Raw genomic sequence first — 19,822 nt, 5'->3', positions numbered from 1 at the left:
TGGATGGGTGACTGTTTTCTTTTTGCTTTTTTTTGTTTTTTTTTTTTTTGCATTATGGTACGGAACCCTTCGTGCGCGAGTCCGACTCGCACTTGCCCGGTTTTTAATTCTTATTGCTAAGCCAGGTAGGCCAGGTGGACCTTATGCCTTTTGTAATAAGGTCCATCGATGTACAGTTAGAAGTGTTGCTGCAAGCTTTAGGTTAGGTTAGTGTAGTTAGAGAGAGAGAGAGAATTTGTGTGTCGCGCTCTATGTAGACGATTCATACTCAGTTCTGTTTATTATTAGCAGTGTACCAGTGTGACAATGTCCTTACAAACGCTAGTTAAACTGTCTAAGCAGGGTCAAGGGTCATACTATAAGTGTCTGTAGTATTGTTGTGTTTACGACTCGAAACGTGATTTGCAGACACTACGCTGATATTTGTTTGTCCTTTAGTCTGGCAATCAGTCAAGGATTAGGGAAACACAGGGAAATACCGCCGTTAACACAGTTAAAAGTTAGGCGAAGGAAAGTCTGCAAAGATTTTGACAGCTCACGCAGTGCAGCGGGCGCAGCATGGTTCCATTATTATCGTCTCTCTTTCGCACTTACATACTTGTTAGAACGTGACAGCCACGTGACAAGCGATAAAAATGCGTTCGTGCTACCACCGCAGGTGTTACTCTTCACTCGACAACTCGTCTACCCCAACGGTTATCGGTTCTACGGCTAATATGACCGGCCCATAAGAAACCGTTCTGCCTGAATCAAGGAAAAGCCACGTGCCATCGGTTTAAGGTCAAGGGTCACACTACAATCTTATTTACTACACAGAATTTACGACGAAACGTGATTTAAGCGACATTAAACACTGCTGTGTCCACGTTTTCAAAGAAATGGGCATAAACGTGACGTGAGGTGTGCACGCGCACAATATTGGTTCTTCGCTGTTAAAATAATGACGTTTTAAGTGGTCAATAGCTATTTCTGATATTCGCGATTCGCGCTATTGGTTTTGGTCTAGTGGACATTAGATTATTTAGAATACTTATTCAAATATGTAGTTGAATGTTTGTTTTTCAAAGAATTTTCTGAGCTATACTTATTTGTGGTCAAAACTTGTGTCAACACGGCGTTTTACTTAAAGCCAACCTGCAAACACAAAATGAGACTAATTATAACATGATCAAGGGCCTTTCTACTATATAGGGCGTTAGCCGCATTATTAAGCTGAAGGCGCCTTACAAGTGCGACAGAGAGGCAACACGTCGAACGTGGTTCGCGGTAGGCCTTCTGGCCTCGGCCACTAGTGGGATTGGACACTTTTTTTTAGTATACATAGTATCACAGACATATGTAACTTCGTATAAGATGAATAGAGTCTAAGAAAAAACCGTGCCTCGGAAATCAAGAAAAAGTCATTCTCGGATAGATGGCGCACACACCTTTAGCCTATTCTCGGCTAGATGGCGTGACGACTCTGACACCGTTTCATATTTAACAATTTTAACACATAGATATCAGTGAATGAACATGGGTCAAAATGATATAAAAATACCTAATAAAATCATTTATTCATACATATTAATTTTTTTGATAATTTTATACGTGTTTATTTTGAGTTATAGTCGTGTGTCTATGGCATTTAATTTACAGTGACTACAACATTTACTATGACAAGACCCCTCTATACTATCTATTCTTTTTGATAGTATTTATTTTAGTTCATACGTACTCCCTCACCTCATCTGTAATATACAGCAGGGGACTATCAGAATAAACCTGGATTGTAATACGGAACGGCAATTTGTTTTGAACGCGACCGGAAACATCTAGTCGAGCCCCTCCGTCTCGTGCTGGGCCAATCAGTATGAAGGCGACGAATCATCGCGCGGCGTGCCATATCTTATGTCCCCTTCTAATCCCCTTGCTTTACGTCCCCTCTTAACAGTGTAGACGATGGTACAGTCGCCATCGGATATGTCGGAGCGGCCAAGGTGTTCACAATATCTGAAGCACGATACTTTAAAAGCAAAGCGTTTTAAGTCACTTTTCTATCGTCATTCGATTTTGTAACTTATTATCATTGAATAAAGAACAAAATCATACCATTGTCCAGTTTTACAATTTGTAAAATTTTCTTGCAAAGATATAAGTACTTCCGATGCTCAATTGGTCATACTCATAATATTACTACAATGTCTACAACCATATATTTATATTATAACAGTTCGCATGCATTATATAGCAATTTGCACATACGTATGACACGAAGCTCTAAATAGTCTAAATGACCATAAGTTTTACGTTCTCACCATAAAAGATAATCAGATGAGTTGGATATGAAGTAAACAACAATATTGTCCTTTTATACCTAAAGGCATCAGTGGAAAACCACATAACGTACACGATTATCGTGAATCACAAACGCATCAAAAGCATGAAATCACTTACTATGAACATTAATATAACTATATTGTATCATTTATATCTGCAGGTTTTACACTATTCACAATACATCATACCATTCACGTGAGAGCAAGACGTCACTTTTTAAAGTTTTTAACACGGCAAAGGTACAGTCAGCAGCAGAAGTTGCTAAGCGAGCTAAGTGTTCAAAATTAACTTGACACGCTCTTATTGTCTTTACAATGAAGTCGCGTCCAGCTCATTTTGAACACCTCGCCCGCTTAGCCACTTCTGCTGCTGACTGTACTCCCTTATGCTACTTAGGTTGAATACAGCTTTCTATTATAGATATTAACTAAATTAATCAGGGCAATGATTATAACACGACGTACTTACTTAATAAATTTTGAATAATATTCATTAGTTATTTAGTAAATGGATTTTATATAAAACAAGTTAGAAGTAGGGCAGCTCTAAAAAGTCAAAGGTTTTTTAAAGGGTTCATTTCTTATGTGACATTTATCCAGTTCTAAGCATCCATAGGCTTCAGTAACAGCTAATGTTCAGTCAGGCTCTGTGTTTGTTTGCCACTGGCGTAGGCGTACTAAAAATCCGGCAGACTCATGACGGTTATTCTGTCGCGTGACAAAAGCAATTGTCTCTTTCACTATCACTTAAAGGAAAGAGACGTAAGCTTATCTTTATCACGTCATAAAACGAGGCTGGATTATCCTGTGACGCGAAGAAAGACAATTGAATCACTATTACTAATGAATTAGGAATATCATTATCAACCTGACTGTTGTCATGTACGAGCTAAACAAACTCATTACGTACCTACGTTGACACAGTTGATTGATCATTCGTAAGCTTTATTGCAAAGACAATAAGGTCTACTATGACAAAAAGGTCAAGTGTGCTGCGGTAGTATCTAGGGTTGCCATATAAAACATGCTATATCCTGACGAAAGCCCAGACATCACTCCAGAAATCCTGATAATTCCTGCACAGTAATTTCTACAAAAATACTTCCATTCCACAGTGGTCGCTTTAATTTCACCTCTGCTGTATGTTGAAGTTGATTATTAAGCTGCACTAGTTTTTGCCAAGAAAACTTATAGGTATATTTTCGAAGCTAATATAATTGTTCCGGGTGGCAGTAAAGTTGTCACGTGGTCCACTAGCCCCCTCGCCACCATAAGCTATAATCTACCTACAGCATAACCTTCCCTTCCTGAGGCCAACTAACTATGTTAAATCCAAAAAAATCGGGCAAGTGCGAGTCGGACTCGCGCACGAAGGGTTCCGTACCATAATGCAAAAAAAGGCAAAAAGAAAACGGTCATCCATCCAAGTACTGACCCCGCCCGCCGTTGCTTAACTTCGGTCAAAAATCACGTTTGCTGTATGGGAGCCCCACTTAAATCTTTATTCTGTTTTTAGTATTTGTTGCTATAGCGGCAACAGAAATACATCATCTGTGAAAATTTCAACTGTCTAATTGTCTATCTATCACGGTTCGTGAGATACAGCCTGGTGACAGACGGACGGACAGCAGAGTCTTAGTAATAGGGTCCCGTTTTACCCTTTGGGTACGGAACCCTAAAAAGGTCCGGTCCTGCGCGAATCAGAAGCAGATCCGCCGTCACACTGTCTTCTCAGCGATACCTGGGCCGACCCACTGAACGACTACTAGTTTCCTCTACCCAACTCCAAACTTTTAGCTAGCTCCCAGTGGCTAGTTGCGTTTTCTAAATATCCCTGACACTCGCCAAGTCCACCCGCATCCTGACAAAGGACCAAAAATCCTTATATGTCAAGGGAAATCCTGATGAATGTCAACCCTAATGATAGTACCATCGTAAAGCTTATTCCAATGGCATAAGGTCCACTAAAGATCAGTGAGTTGTTTTTAGTATTGATATTGTAGGTGTCAATATATGTTCTAAGAACTTATACTGTTTTAAATAATGTTAAAGCGGAAAAAATGACAGTAATCTTTGAGAACTTACAGAGTAATGTGGGTTTCCGTTATTGTTTAAAATGTTTTTCATTTGTTTATGTTGTGTTTCTGATGTATCGTTCTGTGAAACAATAATGCGTTATGTTTCGTTTCTTAGAGTGAGTAATTTTTCTGTAATTATCTTAACTTAATATAATTATTATAAAGTGTCAGTTTGAGATGGATGCTATCTGCAGAGTCAGTGTATAGAAGGCAAAAAAACGTTATTAGTTCACTCTTATTATGATATTAAGTTATTTTCCAAACAGAAAATAGATTATCAAACATGTATATTTCTTAATACACTGCAATTAATTTTGATCACTAATTAAGCAACAACCTTGCTAAACCCGGCGCCTCAGCTATATGCAACTTTATCATTATCACTTATCGGATTAGTAAACAGTGTTTGTTTCCGGAATGCGTGACATCACGCGATAAGACGATAAAACGATAAAACATCGATATACACATGACGTTCAGTCACCCGTCCGACTAACTATAGCATCATCTCATTATAAACAAATTTGTTAATGCTGTTAGATTAACAAAATATAAGCGAAAATATGCCTTATTATGTTGGAAAAAGATTACTGTATTATTATATTGGTTGCTCATTGAATAATACAATAAGATAAACATAGGTCGAGGTAAAATAAACCTTGTGACGTATATAAAGGGTATAGATTAGATTGTCAATTGTATGGGTAATCGGTTTCTGAACGAAATCATGGCTGTATTGTGAATGAAGTTTTATCAACCAGTGTTTATTTTGAAACGAGACGGAACGTTTGTGTGTTTTTACGTTTGTAGTTAAGTTTTCCTTGTTTAAGTTTTTAGTGTTGTGTATTAAAAAGTGATAATAGTTTGCTATAATTATGTTCGTCGTTGTAAAATTATCTTTCTTGACAAGTTGTGACTTGTTGTTTTTGTGAAGATGTTATGCATTTATTGAGGAACTGTTTTGGTTGGTGCGGGTCGGAGTCGGAGGTTAGACTTTATATTTGACAGGTTTTTTTTAACTATGATTGTTGGGGGTGAGCTTGCTTGTTGCTTTTCACCACACCAACTCGGAAAGGCTTACTTTGCACTTCAAAAACTGATAGCAAAGTTGCATTTTATTCACATGTCAGGCAAAGTAATCAAATACAAATTTTGAGTTGTTTTCTTATGTTTGCTGGAAGAATTGACTTTTAAATGATGATTTTGGATGATAAATATTGAATAACATTCATTTGGATTTGATTTGGTATGATTTTGTTGTTGTTTGACATTTAAAATTTGCTTCGGGTTGGTGTGGTGAAAAATTTTGTGTTTCACTAGGGGCAAATTTTGTTTAACCCTACTGCTTTGAAACCCTCGCAACGCTCAAGATTCCATTTTTCGAACCACTCGCTACGCTCGTGGTTCAATTTTGGAATCTTTCGCTTGCTCGGGTATCAATATTAGCACGAGCGATTAAACAACAACTTTGCCCCCTTGTAAAACAAATAACTATTAAGGCTTCTACGAACGTTGCAACATATGGCATGCGTTACTATTTAATTGCCGGCTAAGTAGGAGCAAATAATTCAACCGATCGATCAAATGCCATAATGTAAATATTGCAAATTGCATAATGTAAATATTACCGGCGACGTTTGGAGGGAGTGACCTTAAAATGTTTCTTGTGTCTATGTTCCGATAGAACAAAAAATGTAGTCTTAATAATCTGATTGTGAATTTGCTGACATGAAATGTGTTTTTTTCTCATTTTTATGTAAGTATCAGATTGGTAAATTAGTCTTTCGAGATGTGGTTGACAGAAAATTGAACTTAAGACTCGTTTATTTACACATTATTAAATTGTACAACGGGACTTAATCGCGTATTTAAGTTTTAAGATTTACCTCCGACGTTTCGAGGACGGCGTTGACGGCGTTGTTTACGTTTATTTGTTTATATTTACGTTATGTGCGTGTGCGTGCTAAATTACTTAGGTTTATACCTATTAGTGCTTATGCACTAAGTACTCTAAGGAACACTTGCACTTGCACCAATCCACTAACCCGGGGTTAAGCGGTTAAACCGTTAATCCAGTGTCAAATTGTACTGGTAACCATGATAACTCCAGGTTTAACGGGTTAATCCCGGGTTAGTGGGATGGTGCAAGTGACGCTAAGTCTTATGGCTCCTCTACACGATGCCACGCCGGCCACTCCAAGGGACGCATTTAAGCGTTAGAGGGAGCATGAGCAAGTGATATTGCTATCTCATTCTACCGCATGGTTGCGTCCCTTGGAGTGGCCGGCACTGGCCCATCGTGTAGAGGAGCCATTAAGTTTATGCTGTATTCAGAATGATAACTACTCTTATTAACTCGTGAACAAGATCTGTGACTCATTTTGTTGAATAAGACAATTAAGGCATGTGTTTTGTAGCGAAATTACTTTAAATTACAGGAAACGTAAAAAAAAATCACTTCAAGCATGATTTGAACCCGCGACCTTCGGGCAACTGAGTCGGATCGCCTTGGTCAACTGAGATCAGATCCGTCCAATCTTTGTCACTTTCTTGTTTTCTTTGACATCTACTTTTTTAGGGTTCCGTACCCGAAGAGTAAAAACGGGACCCTATTACTAAGACTCCTCTGTCCGTCTTTTGGTCTGTCTGTCGGTCTCACCAGGCTGTATCTAATGAACCGTGATAGACAGTTGAAATTTTCACAGATGATGTATTTCTGTTGCCGCGCTATAACAACAAATACTAAAAACAGAATAAAATGAATATTTAAGTGGGGCTCCCATACAACAAAAGTGGTTTTTTTGCCGTTTTTTGTGTAATGGTACGGAACCTTTCGCGCGCCAGCCCGATTCGCACTTGGCCAGTTTTTTCTTCTAATATTTTCTTTAGTTAATCATCGTAATCGCCCCAGCTACTTCGCTCTGAAGATGTATTTATTGAAACATTATTACATAAAATTGGCGGCCCCCTAGCCTAGTCGGTAGTGACCCAGCTTGCGAAGTAGGAGGTCAATTAATGCCGGAATAACGCGAGGAAGAACGAAGGTATATCGTCGTCTAGTACCCACAACAAAAGCCTTATTGAGCTTACTGTGGGCCTAGATCGTTTTGTGCACGATATTTATTTAAATACAACAATGTTCAAATGACGTACTTAATGCTACGCTTTCTCTACCAGTCAACTAACATTCAGGCCAAGCAGACCTAAAATTGTGCAAAGAGAAAAGTTGATACATGTAATTTTACGAAAATCAATTTAATTTGATAAAATGATTAATTACACGTGCCACACAAGTTAAGAGGGCGTAGAGGAGGGTAAATTTTCAGATTCTGTCAAATTACCCCATTTCACGCACAAACGCAGCTCACGCACACTACCTCAATTTACTGGGACAGGTCAGTGACCCCTAATGTTTTTTAAAGGTGCTGTTTCGAGTTTAGTGTTAACTACTCACCTCCTTTGAGGAATTAAAACTGTCAAACTTTCCTTTGTGAGAAGACAGAGAAAAAACACTTTTTATATATAGCTTTCCTTGTTTGTTCATGTCATGTCATAGGTATGTGACGTATTAGGTAATTATTTATTTTCGTTGTTGACTTTTGTATTAAGATAGGTACAAACGGCGACGCTCTTAACTGTCCATCGGTAGACCTTATGCCTTTTGTAATAAGGTTTACGAACTGTCAGTTAACAGTGTGGTGGTGTGCGATGGTAGGTATATGCGGTTTGTAGACATAGACCAAATTAAAACTAGGAGTTTTATTATTAAAGATTTAAGAAATCGTCTTTTTTACCTACTCGAAGTGAACTACTTATATCTAAAATTATCCCTTCATTAGTTATATATAGGTCTTGTAACATATTTTTTACAACTAAACACGCTTATTATATTTTACTTATAACTTAATTTTTAAAGCTCTATTGATAATAAGGCTTTAAAAACATCTAATAGAATGCAGGTACTACGCTTATACTTTTATAAGTCAGTAAGTGATGCTTACTTAAAACTCATCGGGAAATCAAAAAACTCATAATTACCTATATTAAAATATTTAAATTTACTATTCCATCTCATACGTTCAATAAGGCCCGGGACCGGGCCTTGTCACCTGCACTGACAGAGGGCCTTTTTAGCCCCACATAATATTAAAGAACTGTGTCCCGGATACTATGGGTTCTGGGCCATGACCATGACGCGTCCCGAAGTAACTTATACAGGGCGTAATCGTTAAGTGTAGCCAGGCTATAATTTCGTAAATATAACAGATATCAGAAAACTGCAAATTGTTATCGAAAGTGCGTTACCCAATGAGTAAAATTACATTAAGGGGTCATCCATTAATTACGTCACACGTTTTGGGGGGGAGGGGGTCAAGAAAATGTGACATGTTGTGACATGGGGAGGGGGAGTCACAAACACTGTGACGTCACTTTAACTTCATCACTATTCATCAGTAACCGAAAATTAATTTATATTTTTTTTATCGCAGTACATTTAAATAATGAGGTTTTGGAAGTATGTAGGTAATTTTCGTTCCTAATTGGTTTTGTGTTATAAAATTATATATATTTATTATACCAAAAATATTTTTACCTTTAGCAAATTGTACTTTTACCTTTAGGTTTTATGTCGGAAATATCTCACCCAATTTGTAATTAAATTAAATTCGGCCTACATTTGTAATTAATGATGTTTACTGATTGTTAATCTTAAATATACCTACTTAATATTATGAAGGGCACTTATATGATTTTAGCGGACCGAACGGATGTATATTATTGTGGACCACTTTTTAATTTAAATAATTAAATTGTAATTCATTTCAAAAAAGGTTATTACAATTAGGGATATAAGTAGATACCTCACCTACCTTATTACAAAGCATTACAAAAATGTCCAAAGGCCAAAGCCACGCTGATAAGACATAAGACCTTACCTATAAACGACCTCATAAATATAAACGTTCACTGAAAAAAACCAAAGGCATTTCTCATAATTTAATTTCGTTACTGAGTTATCGTTTTGCACCGAATATCAATGAAATAAAAGCACGTTGTTGTTTGATAGATACATTTATATAAACATCGTCACATGAAACCAATATAGGTACTCGTAAAACAGACCACTGCTGGTATTGGCTTTAAATATCGTTCTTTCAACTGATAATATAGCCACAAAAACTCGCTGAGACTGCAGGTCGAGTCTTGATTTCAATTTCTTGATGATATATCATTGAATTAACTTTCAGAGCTCGTGATAGCTCTTAGAATAGCAACAGAACTAGTTGAAACTAAGAATTTTATTGCTGAAATTATGTGAACAACATTGCTCCGTCTTCATAAATAAAATTTTAATAATTTATATTGCTTAGGCTAAAATGTGAAAAATTTTGTTGATAAATTCACGTAAACGTAGTGATTATATGCTCTTTGGATAAATTGTTTATCTAGTATATTGACATTATGTCATATATGTTTTTAAAATGACGTAACATGAATACCAGCACAATGAAAATTTATTCCAATAAGAAATAACAAATCTTCAAACTTTTTTCATTTTAAGTGAATTAGGAAGAAGCTAATTACACTGATTTGGTTGTATTCATATATTTTATTAAATAATTTGTTATATTTTTTAAGTATTATGACTTGTGAATAAAAAGATATCGAAATTTTAATGACTCTAGATCTCCGTGTGACGTTATTTATTTACCCTATTTATTTTGAACACAGTTTTTCACTGGTATCATCATTCGTATACGGATATGAATTTCAAACTGTCAAACTGGGAGATCCTGGTACGCGTCCGCTTTGAACCAAGCCCAGCGGGCATCTGATTGAAAGGAGAATTTGACAGATATGGCGGATGTATGGAAATTTTACGAAAGTTTACGTTTACGATTGATTTTCTCTGTAGCCTTTAAGAGGAAAAATAGGAAAAGCCTGATTCGTTGTAGTCCAGTTATCTGGCTTTCGAAATCACTCGATTTTATAGCATGAGCATCGATTTTTTATACAAATTTTACTAAACGCTGACACTCGTTCATCTCGTTTTAGGTACAACTTTGCATAAGTGTATTTATTATATTGTAAAATATTTCAGATTTTCAAGGGTGATTCGTTGTAAACACACTCTTTGGGATAATAATGACATTTATTATAATTTTTTTTATCAAGAGATGTGAACGCTAGCGACTAAACGGTGACTGCCTTTTTCGCTGATTTTGCTCGATGCAGTCTTAACAAGGTGCACCTGTTATTGTGCAGGTGTGCGTGCAACGGTGCATTTCTGTGACATGGTTACGTTATCGCAAAAGCTATGGGATTGGTACAGTGCTTCCGCAAACACGGGGCTACGTGTTATTTTATGTTTCTGCACGTACAGTCAACTGTAAAAAATAAATAAATATATATTGTTTTATTGCCACAAGTGCCACAACTACCAAAAAAGAAAAAGATAATACACGAGAGAAAAACAAAATACAATTCATTTCACAAAGACGTTAAATATACAAAAGATGCTCAAAAATTTTTGGTATAGGCAGTGGGTACTAATCTCAGCTTTTTGCTAGATATATCTCCAGCGCTGATTTTCAGAGGGGTCCCTTTTTTGACAGGTCGGTCTTTATACAGACATACAAGTAAAAGTATGGGTGTACAAATCATCTCAAAAATATGTCCCATAACTCTTATGTCAGTGAATTAAGAACTATGGGACATATTTTTGAGTAAGTTGTCTACACCCATATTTTCATAGTTGACTGTACCGACAGGCGCCCTCAGATTTGTCGGAGCGGCCATGTTGCAGAAAAATACAAATATTATGTTAATATCAAGCGCTGGTGGCGTAGCGGTAAGAGTGTGCGACTTGCAATCCGGAGGTCGCGGGTTTAAACCCCGGCTCGTAGGTACCAATGAGTTTTTCGGAAATTATGTACGATATATCATTAGATAGATATATGTTAGTAATCGTATATCATTAGATAGATATATGTTAGTAATCGTCTGTTACGTGTTAAAATTTGAAGTTAGTAAAGAAATACATTGTCACTTAGTTTACCCTAAGTTCATTTCCCATTAAGACCTTAACCGATCTATTAAAAGTGGTGTATAATAGGTGTGTGTTGCTACAGATGACGTCAGGGCTCCACGGGCACGGGATCGCGGCGCCGGCGCACCACCTCGAGCCCGCCGTGCTGCCCAAGGAGAAGACCGTCCATGGCAAGGAGAAGACCTTTAAGGTAAGTTCACAACATAATTTGCTTACTGACACTGTTTAACCGTTAGCCGTCGGCAGGCCATCCCCCTTCATTGTGAGGGTGCCCTGGCGATAACCCGGACCTGGCGATAAGTGGAATGTCATCGATCCCAGTGCGCCCTCACGAACGGCAAAGAGGGTGAAACGCCGGAGTGAGTTTAGTGGGTAGGGCCAAATTCTCCCCCCCTCTCACCAAGAGAGGGATAAGGAGCGGCGAGTTCCACACACCGTGCGTAAACTCATTCCCACTCTGTCATAAAAAAAGGCCGTTCATACTCACACCCTGGAACCTGCACCTGGCCGTGCACGGTGCTATTTCGGAGGTACCTTCGTCCACGCTTTTATTTATCAACTATTATATAAAACTTAATATCCTATGGTCAATAGTGTGCTGTAAGACCGCAGACTGGACGCAAGGATTGCGCTCAACCAAATGTACGAAAGGCCTTGATTCGCCTAGCCGCGCGCCGCTTGCGTCCAGTCCGCGGCTTAATTATTTTCTCCCGTGAACGCTTCGGCGGTGGAATGAACTCCCTGCCGAGGTTTTTTTGAGCTTGCTTATTGCTTCTTTAAAAGGTGGTTCATAGATAGCCACATCCTTCTTAACAAGAGACGGGAATACTGGTGCTTATTCCACATGAGACCAATTTATTTGACGATCGGTCTGGCCTAGTGGGTAGTGACCCTGCCTATGAAGCCGATGGTCCCGGGTTCGAATCCTGGTAAGGGCATTTATTTGTATGATGATACAGATATTTGTTCCTGAGTCATGGTTGTTTTCTATGTATTTAAGTATATATATTATATATATCGTTGTCTGAGTACCCACAACACAAGCCTTCTTGAGCTTACCGTGGGGCTTAGTCAATTTGTGTAAAAAATGTCCTATAATATTGATTTATTTAAAACAAAAATGAAACTAGCTAATTGTTCCATTTGTTGTTTCCAGGTGGTGGTCCCAGGCGAGGTCGGCGTGCTGAAGCCGGCCCTGGGGCCGCGGCCCTACAATGCCCTGGCCATCATCCACACCCAGCCCAGCAACACCTTTGACATGCTCAACTCGCTCACCACCAGCGTTGTGAGTATTCCGCCTTTCTCATCTTCCAAGTGAAAGGGCTTCTAGCGAAAGGCGATAAGCAAATCGAACTCTTCAGCATTGATTTTTTTTCCTTTTTTTTTCTTTGTATGAACTTTAGGGCGGTGTTGCCCGTAGCCAACCAAAGAAGAATAAAGGAGCTTTTGACTGTTGTCGATGATTTAGTGCAATGGCACAATGCAAGTAATTACTAACTACTAACTGTTCATCGATGGACCTTATTACAAAAGGCATAAGGTCCAACGATTGGTTTAAAACCAAGTTTAGCAATAAGCTGTATCCAGTAATTTCTTGTCCTTTTCTTGACGACCGATCTGGGCTAGTGGGTAGTGATAGTGATCCTGCCTCATGTGAAGCAGATGGTCCTGGGTTCGAATCCCGGTAAGGGCATTTATTTGTGTGATGAACACAAATATTTGTTCCCGAGTCATTGGTCATCAACATAGGTATGTGTATCGTCGCGTAGTACCCATAGTACAGTCGCCATCAGATATATCCGACCGGCCAAGGCGTTCACAATATCTGAACACGCACTCTAACACCTTGACAATAGAGGCGTGTTCAGATATTTGTGAGCGCCTTAGCCGCTCTGATATATCTGAAGGCGACTGTGGTAGCTTTGCTTAGTTTGGGGCTAGGGGGAACTGTGTATGATGTCCCCTAATATTTATTTATTTCATCATCATCATCATCTCAGTCATAAGACGTCCACTGCTGAACATAGGCCTCCCCATTGGACCTCCATACGTGCCGGTTGGAAGCGACCCGCATCCGGCGTCTTCCGGCGACCTTAACAAGGTTGTTTATTTATATTTATTAATTTATTTTGTGGTTATAATTGTATTATTATACGTTTGCAGGCAAACCAACCGGTGGGCGTGAGCGTGGGGGGCTACCGGCGCCGCAGCTCCGGCCAGGGAGCCCTGTGCGACCCGGAGCTGGACGACAGCGGGAACAAGCTCGTGGCCCGACTGGAAGACGACGCCTTCATCTCCGAGCAGGACTTGGTCAGCATCAATCAAATTAAATCAGAGTCTAGGCATCCTAGGTATCGCTGGGGCGAAGATCTCCGAGCCGATAACTGGCGGAAAATGGCGCAGGATCGAGACAACTGGCGTGTACTCGAGTCGGAGGCCAACACTCATTTTGAGTCGCTGCGCCATTAAGTAGTGCAGTAGTATTGTTTAAGCAGGCCCAAAAGCCTTGACTAGAAAATTTCAGATTCCATCAACTCGCAATATCGGTCTAGCATGAGTTGCGTTCTCGCGCTGAAGGCCTTGGTCACTATTTCTTAGTATATGACATTTATTTCAGTGTATAGAAAATTTGCATATTGGCTCTATTTTTCGTAGTAGTGCCTTAACCCATAAGCGCCCATTGTACCTACTTGGGTACACCTGGGTAACGGTGTTAGATTCGATCTTCTACTGTAACTCTACCTAACAGCATTAAAAAAATGGTGGGTTCCAAAAAGTGGGTGTGGGCGCTAATCGGTTAAAACCGTATTGAGTCATTATTGATTAATATAACGTGTTATTACAGGAAGAGAACATCGAGATAGCGACGAAGACGGTTCGGCCGGAGGACGCGGAGGTGGAGGAGGAAGGGGCGGAGCCCACGAAACCCGCCAACGGTAACTAAATGTACTTTATTACTATAATTACTTTCTCCGCCTAAGAACTTACCGGATGTCTGTTCAATTCTTAGCCATACTGTTCAAGGTTCTGTGGAATCAACCCCGGAACCATAAGTAAAATGATTGTTTCCGTTAATTTCGGTGAATTAGGTGTCGATATTTTCAATGAGACAGTGAGTTTTTTTCGCATGTGTAATATTTTTTGATGAAACCGTATTATTTACCAGATTTTTGAAATAAAACTACGTCTGACTAAGTTAAGCGGATAATTTGTTAAAAATGTCTTCTATTCCTTATTTCTTTTAAAAATAAAGTTGTTTCCAGGTTATTTTAATACCTAGTCTGCTTAACTACTTTTACCACTGTATTATACGGCCGGCATTCATGCCCTGTCTCTTTCCATGTGTGACCCTACATATGTGGAATGTTTTCCCAGGGCTGGTATACGGGGACCTGGAGCTGGACAAGTTGGACCTGCAGAAAGACAAGCAGAAGCCCGACGAAGACGAGGAGGAACCGATCGGAGTGTCGCCTTGCGGCAGGTACTAGAAATTGCCCTATTTACAAAGAAAACCACGCTCACGACGACGTGATATGCACACGCTACGCGATTCACATGCCCAAGGCCGTTAGAGGCCGTTTGAGACGACGGTAAAAACACCCTGAGGAGATATGTACAGTCAGCAGCAGATATACCTGAGCGGGCAAGGTTTCCAAGAAAACATATACACTTCAATCGTCACAAATAAACGGAACCCTTATGTCCCTCATGTTTGCCTGTCTATCTGTCCGTCCGTATGTCACAGCCACTTTTTTCCGAAACTATAAGAACTATACTGTTGAAACTTGGTAAGTAGATGTATTCTGTGAACCGCTTTAAGAGTTTCACACAAAAATAGAAAAAAAACAATAAATTATGGGGGTTCCCCATACTTACAACTGAAACTCAAAATTTTTTTTCATCATCACGTATAGGACGTGTGGGGTATCTATGGATAGGTCTTCAAAAATGATATTGAGGTTTCTTATATATTTTTTTTCTAAACTGAATAGTTTGCGCGAGAGACACTTCCAAAGTGGTAAAATGTGTGTCCTTCCCTGTAATTTCTAAAATAAGAGAATGATAAAACTAAAAAAAATACATATATGATGTAAATTACTATGCAAACTTCCACCGAAAATTGGTTTGAACGAGATCTAGTAAGTAGTTAGGGTTCCGTACCCAAAGGGTAAAACGGGACCCTATTACTAAGACTTCGCTGTCCGTCCGTCCGTCCGTCCGTCTGTCACCAGGCTGTATCTCACGAACCGTGATAGCTAGACAGTTGAAATTTTCACAGATGATGTATTTCTGTTGCCGCTATAACAACAAATACTAAAAACAGAATAAAATAAAGATTTAAATGGGGCTCCCATACAACAAACGTGATTTTTGACAAAAGTTAAGCAACGTCGGGAGTGGTCAGTACTTGGATGGGTGACCGTTTTTTTTGCTTTTTTGTTTCGTTTTTTTTTTGCATTATGGTACGGAACCCTTCGTGCGCGAGTCCGACTCGCACTTGCCCGGTTTTTTTTTTAATACGTCATAAATCGTAAACCGCAATTTTATTGTTGCTTGCTGCTATGGAACCCTTCATGGGCGAGTCCGACTCGCACTTGGCCGCTTTTTTCCGCACAGGAGTAATCTAAGTAACGCCCACTGCGAGTTCAAACCTATTACAACGTTCTAATAGAAAGTCGTACATACGCTACAGTGACATAGCTTCAAAAATTATATAGCATAAAATCAAAAGACACAAATTATGAAATTAATAATAGATATGAAACCCAAAAAAATAAAAAGCTGTAATCTCTAGGTGCGTACGACTGAGATTTGAACCCGCGGTCTCTGCTTTGAAAAGCAAACGCCTGTTACTGAGACCACAACGTGCCTTGACAATTGGCTCTAAATTCCGCTTTAGTTAGCTTTCGCTATGTGTCATTCGTTTTGACGATTCTGTTAAAAGAAATAGTTTGCAGTAAGTTGACCGAGAGGCTCCTGTCAAATGGTTGAAGGATCAAACGTGAGATAGATGTATGTGATGACAAGACTGTACTGCTTTCGATGATTGTCAAAACGCTTTACCTGAAATTAGCATGGCTATCTTTCATTCAATATTCGACCATACTTGTATGCTTTAAAGTCTATTTTCCCATATTGTTCAGACATATTTGACACGTTGACCGCTTAGACACCATTGGTTTTTTGACAGCTAAGGTATCAATGACTTGTTGTAAGTGTAGAAATTAATGAATAGCGACTGTTAAGATATTTGTGACACGTTAAGCGCTCACAAGTAAATACTACTATGACAGCCAACAACTTTTTGACAGTTTAAACGTTTACCTCTCTTTGAGCACCTGGAGTGTATAGCGACTTCTGCTGCTGACTGTACATGTTCACACCAATGGGTGTTTACACTTTGTTTGAAGTGCTGTGGCAGCTACCCAGCAGATGTAGCGGCAGTATGATAAGCTAAGTTTCAGTGGCAGTTAAGTTTGCATAAGGATGGTATTCCATCGGTCCAATATCTTAATCTAATGTGTAGGTATTTGCGTCTCACATTTTGCTTAATGAGAGAGTGATACGTAATGCTTTAATTTTTAAATTTTAATGCTCATTGGACAGGTGGAATACTATCCTAAGCCAAGTGTAAACAGTGTGTTCAAACATTATATGTTATGTTATGCAGGTTCTTCAAATACGACAAAGAGGTTGGTCGCGGGTCCTTCAAGACGGTGTACCACGGGCTCGACACGCAGACCGGCGTCGCTGTGGCTTGGTGCGAGTTGCTGGTACGTGTCAGTGTAACAACTTACCAATAGATGGCGCTCTGAACTTGCTACATCGCACTTACATTTTTTTCATAGACAAACATGCATTCATGCATAAAGGATCTCTTTTGTGCACCAGCTTTATTTTTGTAATATTACACATTAATTATTTAATATAACTTACTGCCTCCCTTATTTATTGTATAATTATGTATATGGGAGTTCAAATTACCTAAAGATTGTACTGTGTTATGCACTCATCTATACACAATATCTGACCATGAAATTGAAATAGCTGTCATATACTAAAGAAGAAATCAGTGTTAAAATGAAAAAGAAAAATAAAATAGATATTGTTCTCTAGTTGCATTCCTAATGAAATAAAAAATTCTCCTACAATATTTTCCTTCTGTCTTATTTTCAGGAGAAAAAGCTAAATAAAACCGAGCGTCTCCGCTTCCGCGAGGAAGCGGATATGTTGAAGAAACTGCAGCACCCAAACATAGTCCGCTTCTACAACTACTGGGAGGGCGTCGTGGCCAAGAAGAAGAACATCGTGCTCATCACGGAGCTCATGCTGTCCGGGACACTTAAAGCGTGAGTTGACTGTTACTGCTGTCTCCCTCAGTGGATATGTGGGAGAAACTGCAGCACCCGAACATAGTCCGCTTCTACAACTACTGGGAGGGCGTCGTGGCCAAGAAGAAGAACATCGTGCTCATCACGGAGCTCATGCTGTCCGGGACACTTAAGGTGGATGTCTAGGGATGGGATGCCGATTATCAGCCAAAAGATGGCGTCACTGTGCACGAATTGTGGATTTTCACTATTTCTCCCAAAATACAAAGTTTCATAAGATGTGTTGATATGTGCGAAAACTATAAAAAATACTACATCCAAATCGAGACATGTTCAACTCAACATTGTCTCATTTCGTTATTACCGGAATCCAACTGCAAAATATTGCAATTTCTTGCATTCACGCACACTTACGTACTTAAAGTCACCTTAAAGTCAGTGTCAAATGTCAGCAGATTCGTAATGTTACAGTAAAGTAACCTAGAGGGCGCAGCGGATGAAATGTTTATTGTTGAAAAAAGATTGGAAATTACAGTTGCCTCCAGAAACTCGCGAACTAAATTGACAGGTCAATGTGCACAAATGATACCACAGTTTGGCCAGTGTTGTTCATATCGATATTTTCAAAAAAGTTTGAATTAGAGAATGTCGGTATTTCCAAAATTGTGCAATTTTATAGTACCTAATAGAGACAAGGATATTGAATAAACATATTGTAATTAAATAAATATTTTATTATATTTATTTGTTAGGAAAACTTACAGCTAGAGTAACAATTAAATTGTAGGTGATAACATAGAAAAAGTGATTTTGGCTCAAAATACAAAAAAGGCCGGCCCAGACGGGGAAATATTTCGTATAATGTGATTAATTTCGAGTGGTGTGGACGCAAAAATTAAATCGCCTCAATATCCCTATTCGCTTCGATTGTAAAGACCAGTCCCTAAACTGGACGTTTAAGTTGACAATTAGGTCAAGATTTATAGATGGTCAAGCAAATCTTGTCAGTAGAAAAAGGCGTGAAATTCAAATTTACTTTGAGACGATATCCCTTCGCGCCTTCATTTTTCAAATTTGCCGCCTTTTTCTACTGACAAGATCTGCTTGACCAAGTATAAATAATTATGGATCAATCTCATCTACCGGCCACATGTATAAAATTAAATCACCAATTTTAGATTTATGGCGACAACCGAGCTCTTGAAATAAACAACGGCAAGTTGTTGCACACTAACATGACACTGAAATTTGTCAGTTTCTCATCCGCACCTCCTGATTTGATCGGTAACGACACAATCTTACAATCGAATTAAGGTGGATGTCTAGGGATGGGATGCCGATTATCAGCCAAAAGATGGCGTCACTGTGCACGAATTGTGGATTTTCACTATTTCTCCCAAAATACAAAGTTTCATAAGATGTGTTGATATGTGCGAAAACTATAAAAAATACTACATCCAAATCGAGACATGTTCAACTCAACATTGTCTCATTTCGTTATTACCGGAATCCAACTGCAAAATATTGCAATTTCTTGCATTCACGCACACTTACATACCTAAAGTCAGTGTCAAATGTCAGTAGATTTGGAATGTTACAATAAAGTATCCTAGAGGGCGCAGTGCAGCGCATGAAATTTTATTTTTTGTAAAAACAATTTAGAATTTAAATTCTTATTTGTGACATTGACAAGTAACTTGGAACCAACTGGAATTTTGAAACGTAAATTGTCATGTGCTTGTGGCACCCACAACATCTGTTTTGAATAAATTTAAGCTAGTTACAATGATTCTGGGTTCAAATCACGACGGTGCTTATTTTTTTTGTTTTTTATTTTTATTTTATGAAAAGTTTTATAATTTATATATTGTTATTCTTATTATCAATTGAAAATGACGCAAATTATATTAGGTACCTAAAATTAAAAAAACGCTTTTAACGTTACCTTAGTAGTAACGTAACACTACTAAGCTGGCGTGTGAGTCACATTGTTGGGGAAGAAATGAGAAACAGAAAAAATCAAAATATATCGTTCTTTAAACA

The 19,822-nt window shown here is 38.7% G+C and overlaps 1 protein-coding gene across 4 annotated transcripts in view; it reads left to right on the top strand.

The window, feature by feature from the left end:
- LOC134675594 (serine/threonine-protein kinase Wnk-like) overlaps window positions 1-17,816 on the top strand; it is a 28,014-nt gene extending 10,198 nt beyond the window's left edge. For 2 of the 4 annotated variants that reach the window (XM_063533914.1, XM_063533915.1), the window contains exons 3-9: window positions 11,530-11,637; window positions 12,604-12,732; window positions 13,611-13,757; window positions 14,293-14,383; window positions 14,823-14,928; window positions 17,119-17,221; window positions 17,625-17,816. In XM_063533914.1, coding sequence (XP_063389984.1) covers window positions 11,530-11,637; window positions 12,604-12,732; window positions 13,611-13,757; window positions 14,293-14,383; window positions 14,823-14,928; window positions 17,119-17,221; window positions 17,625-17,801 — 861 coding nt within the window. In that variant the 3' untranslated portion in view covers window positions 17,802-17,816. Of the gene's footprint in view, window positions 1-5,320; window positions 5,384-11,529; window positions 11,638-12,603; window positions 12,733-13,610; window positions 13,758-14,292; window positions 14,384-14,822; window positions 14,929-17,118; window positions 17,222-17,624 lie in introns of those variants that run through there. The other 2 variants (XM_063533917.1, XM_063533916.1) reach the window with 2 other exon arrangements.
- The last annotated feature ends 2,006 nt before the right edge of the window (window positions 17,817-19,822 follow it).

Source organism: Cydia fagiglandana, chromosome 22 (genome assembly GCF_963556715.1).
Source record: "Cydia fagiglandana chromosome 22, ilCydFagi1.1, whole genome shotgun sequence".
In the NCBI taxonomy this organism is placed as follows: domain Eukaryota; kingdom Metazoa; phylum Arthropoda; class Insecta; order Lepidoptera; family Tortricidae; genus Cydia; species Cydia fagiglandana.
Note: the sequence above shows the minus strand (reverse complement) of the source record. Positions and strands in the feature narration are given on the sequence as shown.